Here is an 8,576-nt window from a genome sequence, read left to right as displayed (position 1 = left end):
CCCTTTGATGTACAGGATTTGTATATCTGGAATTTGTCCTGCTGAAAAGTCCTCCTTGATGCTTTGTTTGGACATTCTTCCATTTTGCACGTCATCTAATCATTGATGATCTGGATAAGTGACGGCATGTTTCCAAGCCTATACTGCTTTCACCCATCCAACCTTCTGAAGATCTGAGGTCTCCTCAGAAACAAGGATGGACAGGACACATGATTTGATTGACTGTGTTCTTACAGAGCTGGCAATCTTCTCAAACAGCCTCCTTAGTCCCTCCTCCCCATCTGACTCGTCCTCTGGTAGGCTGGGCATGGGCGGCTGAAAAACACACACGCCATGAGCACTTAGAAATAGCATCTCAGCACTGTTCAGGGTCTATCATTCTGCAGGTCTACTCACGTCTGGTAGGTCAGCCTTGATGGTGCTCCCCATCTCCCTGTTGACAGAACAGGTGTGAGCATTATAGTTACAGAGCAGGAAGACACTTCATTCAGTCCCCAAGAACCTCCATAGACAGTGTAGGCTTCATCGCTTTTGAAGGATCATTGGCTAATCTCAGACGAGGAGATTCAGAGAGGGTGAGAAGGAGGTGTGGACGGCACGTGTTCCACGTGTTCTGTTTTTACATAAATCTTTTAACTGGACATTTTAATAACCTTTATGGAGATACTAAATCATACAGAATCAAACACTGGCAGTTTTTAATAAAAAAAACTGGTGGTCGCTGGTCATGTATTGCATGCCGCACTATCTGATTAACATGACAGTTCTCTCTACAGTCAGAGCTCGCGCAAGACGGTGGTAATACCCTTTCCAAAACTTGTAAGGCCGTAATAGTTTGTGAAAGACCCAGAGAAACACAAATATCCGGCAAAATGCCGGACAATTTTGGAATCCCTGCCGGACGCATGTTTTAGATCTCTAAACGTCTGGTCACCCTATGTATATAATTTCCTGACTTTTGCGCACGGTTACTTACGGTTACGGTCACTACTTGTAGATTCTTAGATCTCATAGTTGGGTGGGTCCTGCAAGTGATCTCAAAGGAGGTGTTGACAGGCATATGCTTAGAAGCAGGAAGGTATAACGAATTTGTCGAAAGTGAAATTGAAAGTCTCAAGATTGCTTGCTCACAAATTGGCAAGTCGAGTCACATCATAGTGTGTTTGTTTGGGATAGGCTACTCTTAATTTTACCTTGTATTTACAGAGATGCTGTGTGACTGAAGGAGAGTAACATGGCTTGTACTAACCAATCAGCTAAACAATACATACGTAATGCCAGAAGTCGCCTGGTTGGGAAACTCAAAAATGTATCTGTTATTGTGGAAAACCTGTACCAGCGCGAGGTTCTCAATGCGGAACAGGTCCGTAAGATCAATGCAGAATGTGACGACTTTGACAAAACCGAAAAAATACTGGACTGGGTCATCAAAAAAGGAGAGGCAGCATGCTATGAGCTCCTGAAGATTATTGACATTACGAGGACGAGGACCTTGGAGCGACCAGTAGAGCAGACCGGTCCATCTCAGGACAGTGTGGAGTTTGACCTACATTACTGGATCAGCTGCTTCTCATTTAGAGAAGACACATACCTTCAAACCAACTATTCACTCGGCAAGTTGTTGAATTGTAATAGTGTAATGTGAACCTTATTTTTAAATGTCTGACATATTCAACACGTAAATATATCCATAGAATAAATACAACTATGCAAAAATGTTTACACAATAGCTAGAGTTATGGTTGATATATACAACACAGTATAATCAGTCTAACATTTGATTAGTTAATGACATATAATATATATATTGTGTTCTTCTTTTAAATTGAATATAGGCCCAAAACCCTGTCACAGATATCAGGCACAACTGAAATCAAAAGCTCTGAATATCCAAGAAGAAGAATTAAAACAGGTGTGTCGCATGCTACCAAATCACAATAAAGCAGCTCAGTCTTACTACACTCCTCTTGTATTAGACACACATGAGACTTCAGCTCACTCAAAAATCAAGATGAAAAGCAAAAAAAGCAAGAAAACCCGGCCCAAAAAGCTGATGACCTACATTCCTGTGGACAATCAGGAAACATCACCAGAAGATCTGCTAAAGACACGTCAGAACAAAATTATTGTGGTTGGAAAACCTGCAATTGGAAAGACAACTGTCACCCATCAAATGTTAAACCTCTGGACTGAGACAGTTTCAAAAGAACTGGATTACATGTTTTACTTTGACATGAGAGAGATGTCACGCATTCAAAATCCCATGACTTTGGGAGGTCTTCTCTTTGACCTGTATTGTGAGCCAGAAGAAAATAAGACAGAGGTGTTAAAGGATATCATGAAGAACTCTGAAAACGTCATCATCATATTTGATGGACTCACAGATCTCTCTTCTCCCTCAGTGGTAAAGAGACTTGTGGAGAAGGACCTCCTGTGTGACGCTAAGATAGTGATCACATGTCGACCAGAAGTTGAATCAGAAGATGTCCTGTCAGAATGGTCTACTCTGAGAGTGGAGGTGAAAGGCTTCAGTGATGAGTCCATCCGAATGTACTTGAACATGATGCTGAGTGCAGAGCCAGAGTCCCTGAGCAGTGTTTTCAGCAATCTGGAGTTGTTCAGTCTCTGCCATGTCCCAATGTATGCGTTTATGGTTGTTACGTGTATTTCTTTCTGCACAGAAAAGGTTTTGAAACCTCTGTGCACAGTAACAGAGATTTACATAAACATCCTACGCCACTGCATCCGAAAACATTGTGACAAATCCTTAAGGCACCTGGATAAATGTGTCACTGTGAATAAAGAAAACATAATGTCTTTGGCCAAAATAGCTTTTACAGCAACACAACAGAAGATGGTGACTTTTACAGAACTGAGTTGTGAAGAAAGCAATGTTCAGTTAGCTTTTTTGAGAGCTATCATGGTTAGGGATGCACCCACAGCTATGAACATCTCTTTCACATTTTTTCAGCTCCTGCAGTCTGGTCCATAGACCTCTCAGATAGAAATACCTCCCTCCTCCTAGAAGTGCTGAAACTCCAACCAAAGAAGAAACCAGTAGATTTGAGGGGCTGGTCAGATAAGGATAGTGAAGTGAGGAGTTTCCTCCAGTGTCTGCCCTACATCTCACAGCTCAGGTTAGTGGGTTTTCATTTTAATGTCTGTCCGTTAATCAACATTTGTAATTTCCTGAGATTAAAGAAGTGCTGGTAAGTTTCTAAGCCTGGCACGTGTTTGGAAATGGTTTAAAACACAGAATACAAGTTTCACATATTGTGTTATAACTCCACTGAAAATGTTGTCCTGTTTCAGCTGTGAAGCTGGGTTCTTCCAGCATGTGTGTGAAACCATCCCTGTGAGGTCCAGAGAGGAGGCCCAGCAGCTGGTCCCTCTCGTCCAGGCCTTGAACTTCTCACTGGTGCTGAGAGGAAGGTTACCCAGACAAACCTGCAGGTCTGTAGGGAGGGTCCTGGGCCTCTGTGCCTCCACAGTGGATCTCACCATAACCCCGAGCGAGATATCTCTCAAAGGAGCTGGACTTCTCCTCACACATATAGCACGGTTACACAAGCTCAGGTATGAATCACACAGGATGTAACACTTATTCTCTATACAGGAAGTATTGTTTGTTCACGTCCAGCATGATCACTCATGGTAAATGATGCTAAATCTTCCAGACTGAATGAGTCCATGGCAGTCCACCTGTCCAGACTGTTGAGGACAGGTAAACTTGCTTCTCAAGTGACCATTAAGGAGCTCTCCCTGGTGTCAGAGAAAGTCTGTCTGTCAGAAGCAGCTCTGTTCAGGGTTGTGAGCCGTGTGGCTTCCCTGTTGAGACTCTGGTCAGTGCAGTGTCTGGATCTGACTGAATTCTCCATCCATCCTCACTCTCTCATCACACTTCTGGGCCACCACGGCCCTCTGACTCTCAGGTAACAACCCGCAGAGACATTATAATATAATAATCACTTATATGGACGACATACATTCATTCAAAACAATATTGTAGTTCAACTTGTTTCCTGTATGTTGTATGCCTACGCAGTATGTCATATATTGTAAACTGAGCCATTTATTCACAAGGTATGTTTGATAAGGTACTTTTGCTTTGCTTAGTGTAATGAAAGTCTCCCATTCCTTCACGTTAGTTTGTTGACGTTCTTGTATTTGTCAGACTGTGTTCCGAAGCTGTGCAGCAGCTGGCTGTAGTTGTGTATGAAGCTCAGGACAAGCAGCTGACTTGACTGGAGAAGCTTGGTAGAGACCTGACCTGCTCTCTGGACTGGGAAGTTCTCCTCTATTTGATGCAAAATTCAACCAGGAACACCAAAATTCCGGTGGACCTCAGGAAACTCAAGCTCTCAGAGAAGAACACCTCGGATCTTCTATGTTTTCTAGACAGGATTGTTATAAAGAGGTAGGGGAGATTTGTTCACATTTGAATTAACATCCATATTGTTATGTTTTTTTAAAAAGAATAATAAGACCAATAACACCTGCTTTTTCTGTCCCCAGGCCCAGTACCAGCTTTATGTTGTCCACCATCAGAGAGATGTATGCAAGTCGGGCCAGTGACCGTGTGTCCAGTTTGTTGTGGTCACTAAACCATGTTATCAACCTGAACAGCAGAGAGCTGAACACTGTGGACTGTGCTGCTCTGTGCTTCACCCTCCAACACAGCCGTGCCAGAGTCCAACTCAGTCTGCTGTGGACCTCCGTACCACCGGGGGCGATAGAAAGAATCCTGCCTCTACTGGACAGAGTCTCGCATCTCAAGTCAGTAACAGCACTTCTGGACCAAAATACACATCAAATCAAATCAGTATTGCAAAAAAAGTATTTTCATCTCTATTTCAATTGATAGACCATTATTTTCATAGCACATGCATATGAAAATGTTGTTACAGTAAGCTGTTCTAACATGTCTCCTTGTGTGTCTTCCAACCTACCAGTGTTGACAGGAGGCTACTGCTGACTTTCCTCCGCTGTAGCGCTGCCTCTCCTGTCCAGCAGAGGGCAGCAGCAGCATCTCTCTCAGCAGCACTGCTCAGGACTCTGCAGTTCAGGCTGGATCTGTCCTGCTCCTCTGTGGACCTGTCTGAACAGGAGCTGCTGAGAGACAGCTACATGTCTGTATCGGCCAATAGTTTTTTGATGTTTATTCCTTTGAATAGACAGTTTTTATATCTGGCTATCCAATCACAACAGTCAGACTTGATGCCTCTGTCTTCCCTCCCCTCAGTACCAGTAAAGCCTTGTTGCTCCGGCTAATGGAGGAGTGTGTCACATGGGTGTCGGCCCCACGCTATGCTGATTCCCTCTGTGGTGCCCTGGGGAGGGAGCTGGACCTCAGTGAGACCAGGCTGGATGAGAGGGCCTGTGGGTCTCTGGCCCTGGTTCTGGAACATTCTGAGGGCCTGTCTGAACTGGACTTGAGTCACTGCCAACTTACAGACCAGCACCTGGAGCTCCTGCTTACACACCTGCACAAAGCACAAGTCCTGGAGTGAGTGTTCTGGAGTGGGTGGGTGTATGTGTTTGGTCTTGTGTTTCATGCTTTATATCAAGACTGTTCTGTCTCTCTCTCTCTTCCTCTCCATATCTCCCCCCCCCCCCTCTCTGGATTATAGCCTGAGTCACAATGACATCACTGATGCTCTATCAGACAGAATACTCCAACTGGTTTCCATCAACAGCTCCATTAGTGCTGTGCGGTGAGTGTGTTTACATTTGTGTTTTTTAACGTAGCTGCATTGAGGATATCATAACATTATTTTCTTCATTCGAAAGAAAAAGAAAGGCATCTGTTCTCAAATACTGTACCTTGCTCCACAGGCTCTTCAATAACAGGAGTCTGGACAAAGAGCCCTTCCAGACAGACAAGAGGTTTGAGATCTGGTGATCCAACTAGCATCAGGCAGTTTATACTGAAGAACTGCTGGGAAAATATCTCTCTACGTATTTTCATAACTCCTTTACCCCAAAGCCATAATAAAAGGATAGTAGTGGAACTAGGAGGCACTGTGGAACTCTGTTTTAACATTGCAGACCTTTGGCATTATAATTCTAATCCTTCTAATCATCCATTAGTCTTCTAAGGCAATTAGCAAACACAATGTACCATTCGAACACATACAGTAATAGTTGCTGGAAATGGGCTTCTATACACCTATGTAGATATTTCATTAAAAACCAGACGTTTCCACCTAGAATAGTAATTTACCACATTAACAATGTATAGTGTATTTCTGATTAATTTAACATTATCTTCATTGAAAAAAACAGTGCTTTTCTTTGAAAAATAAGGACATTTTTAAGTGACCCCAAACTTTTGAACGGTAGTGTATATTCCATATATATTATATTTATATATTATATAATCCAATCTATATATTATGTGTTCTTACAAACAATGTGTGTATGTATTCTACCTGTAGCATGTTCATGTTCACTAATGGATAATTCGGTAAATTCAAATTTAAAAAGGCGGCATAAGGGCAACAAAAAAGAGAAAATGTTCTTTTAGTAAAGACTGCCTAGGACATACCTGGGTGGGGCCGATAGAAGGGTTAGGGTTAGTTGGACTTGGTCAGAACTGTTTCAAAAATAGTTATCTGCATGATGCCTGCTGCCTTTGGGCTCAGGGATGTTGAATTTAAATGACATGTAAAATTAACATGTTATGTTACATTGTGATGTAATGGTGTTTTCTGGAAGGTACTAAAGAACAACGCATAATACAAATGTTTTTATGAAGTTAGATAGACATTATATAAGTTTCAGGTTGTTTTAGTGTTGATAACATGTCCCACATAGTCCCACACAAACTTAGTAATCGTCCCACATTTGGTATGTTTGATGGTGGTACCCTAGATACAGAACACATCAAATATATGACGAGCATAATATGTTTGACTGACTTTTGGCATATTTATCTTCACCATTGCAGACGTGGACATTCCTAGGAGATATTAATATAGCATATTGAACACCTCATCGGGCATTATCCCTTAATTGCTTGGGGGTGTAACCAGCGTGTTAGTTTACATACGTGTGCGTGTAACCAGTAAATAGTGAGACTGCACCACCAGCAACATTAAAATTAAAGTTTTATTACATACATGGCATCAAAATGGGGATATAAGGTATATTGGCTAACTATATCCAATGTATTCAATTGTAAATAACAAACCAAATCTCAAACTGAAAGACAATTTGTCAGTGTACCCATATTCGCTCAAATTGTCAAATAGCAAGAACACTTTAACGCTAAGTTCTATAAATGTACAATGTATTACTCATATTATGATAGCTTTTCACCAAGTCTCCAAATGCAAAACCATAAAAAAGTAAAAAGTAAATTGGAGACATCGGAAAAAGGAAAAGTCCAGCGCTGCTTCTCACTTGGTCCAGCTGACCTTTGGGATGTCGTAATGTTCTGTCAGTTTGTCCAGGTGTCTGTTAAAATCCTGGGAAAAGGGAAACACAAACCAATGTTCAAACAAATGGCGGACTAAAAGTCTGAGCATTAAAAAACAGGGATAGAGGTTTTTTTCTCCCAGTCAAAGTACCCCAACTTCAAACCCCATGCCAAGTCAAGCATTGTCCTTCGGTCGGCGAGAAGAAAGACATTTAAAAACGTTCCGACCATACAAATCTTACCTCAACTCTGCGTTTGTGAGTTTTGGATGCTTTGTTCAAAATCCGTTCCATTTGCTAAAAGACAAAGAGGCTACAATTAGAACATAACATATCTATATTTCAATAGCTGTAAGTATGCCTACTAAAACACACAATAATAGAACTTGGCCTAAATACCTGCCTGTCAATTCTGTACACCTAACCAATTGGTGCATTGGGAGACAAGATCTGGGTACATTATTATCTATATACCGTATCAAGACTAACAATCACTGACAGAAGCAACATGACTGAGGGCGATTCACACAACTCACCCTTTTTTCACCCATCTTATCAAAGGCCATTTGGGCTGGTGTTCGCTTGTCAACATATCCCTTCTTGGCTTCTTCCTCTTCATTCTGGTTAGCAATGGCCTGCTCCAAACGCTCCTTTCTCTCCTTGTCCTTCTTCTTTTTCCTTTGGAAGCAGATGGGATACATAGATGACGGGATTTTCAGCAGAAAGACAACAGTTACACACACATACTGTGTCTCTCGCCGTTAATGTCTGTTTCTCTATTTGTGTGTAACAAACAACTCTAGATGAGAGATAATCAAAAGGCCAAAATGTCGAGACCAGCTAGCTAGCTAGACAGCCTACGGCGTCATAGGCTGAACATTTGAGAAGTCCTGAATACCCACACTCGTCTGACCCAACAGGGACCTTGATCAACAAAATAATTTTAATTAAATTAAATAGCGAAACACCTACTTTTTCCCCGCTGAAAGGGAGCCCAGTCCTTTCAAATTCAAAGCGCCTTTCTGGACCGTCGCGTACTCCGACATCTTGTAACGATGTGGAAGATCTTCTTCTCGTTGTTATTGTCTATGGACTGGCTGATGATATCCATTGCCACACGACGTGCTGCCACCCTTCTTTGTGGGGAGGCATTACAA

The 8,576-nt window shown here is 42.0% G+C and overlaps 2 protein-coding genes across 3 annotated transcripts; one reads left to right on the top strand and one right to left on the bottom strand.

Moving 5' to 3' along the window:
- Nucleotides 1-1,795: 1,795 nt before the first annotated feature.
- LOC134011370 (uncharacterized) lies at nt 1,796-6,829 on the top strand. 2 transcript variants are annotated; one of them, XM_062450970.1, is made up of 10 exons: nt 1,832-1,912; nt 2,972-3,137; nt 3,313-3,576; nt 3,678-3,932; nt 4,175-4,417; nt 4,516-4,776; nt 4,953-5,129; nt 5,243-5,506; nt 5,631-5,714; nt 5,836-6,829. In XM_062450970.1, exons 5-10 carry the CDS (start codon nt 4,305-4,307, stop codon nt 5,900-5,902), a joined length of 966 nt encoding a protein of 321 aa, XP_062306954.1. In that variant the 5' UTR covers nt 1,832-1,912; nt 2,972-3,137; nt 3,313-3,576; nt 3,678-3,932; nt 4,175-4,304; the 3' UTR covers nt 5,903-6,829. The 2 variants fall into 2 exon arrangements, with proteins under 2 accessions (XP_062306953.1, XP_062306954.1); XM_062450969.1 differs by having other exon boundaries at nt 1,796-3,137.
- A 263-nt stretch (nt 6,830-7,092) lies between these two features.
- Nucleotides 7,093-8,543, bottom strand: fam32a (family with sequence similarity 32 member A). The gene is made up of 4 exons (XM_062450809.1): nt 8,392-8,543; nt 7,956-8,097; nt 7,663-7,716; nt 7,093-7,469 (listed from the first exon to the last, which is right to left on the bottom strand). Exons 1-4 carry the CDS (start codon nt 8,463-8,465, stop codon nt 7,401-7,403), a joined length of 339 nt encoding a protein of 112 aa, XP_062306793.1. The 5' UTR covers nt 8,466-8,543; the 3' UTR covers nt 7,093-7,400.
- Nucleotides 8,544-8,576: the final 33 nt, after the last annotated feature.

Source organism: Osmerus eperlanus, chromosome 24 (assembly GCF_963692335.1).
Source record: "Osmerus eperlanus chromosome 24, fOsmEpe2.1, whole genome shotgun sequence".
Lineage (NCBI taxonomy): Eukaryota > Metazoa > Chordata > Actinopteri > Osmeriformes > Osmeridae > Osmerus > Osmerus eperlanus.
This window is presented reverse-complemented; position numbering and strand designations above follow the sequence as displayed.

Bases quoted from the DNA above. Each gene is read 5' to 3' on its own strand.
- LOC134011370 (XM_062450969.1), top strand. From the start codon at position 4,305: ATGCAAAATTCAACCAGGAACACCAAAATTCCGGTGGACCTCAGGAAA. The intron at 4,418-4,515 runs GTAGGGGAGATT...TTCTGTCCCCAG, and splicing joins GACAGGATTGTTATAAAGAG to GCCCAGTACCAGCTTTATGT. The intron at 5,715-5,835 runs GTGAGTGTGTTT...CTTGCTCCACAG, and splicing joins AGCTCCATTAGTGCTGTGCG to GCTCTTCAATAACAGGAGTC.
- fam32a (XM_062450809.1), bottom strand. From the start codon at position 8,465: ATGTCGGAGTACGCGACGGTCCAGAAAGGCGCTTTGAATTTGAAAGGA. The intron at 7,717-7,955 runs GTGAGTTGTGTG...TTTGTCTTTTAG, and splicing joins ATAAGATGGGTGAAAAAAGG to CAAATGGAACGGATTTTGAA. The intron at 7,470-7,662 runs GTAAGATTTGTA...CCCTTTTCCCAG, and splicing joins CTCACAAACGCAGAGTTGAG to GATTTTAACAGACACCTGGA.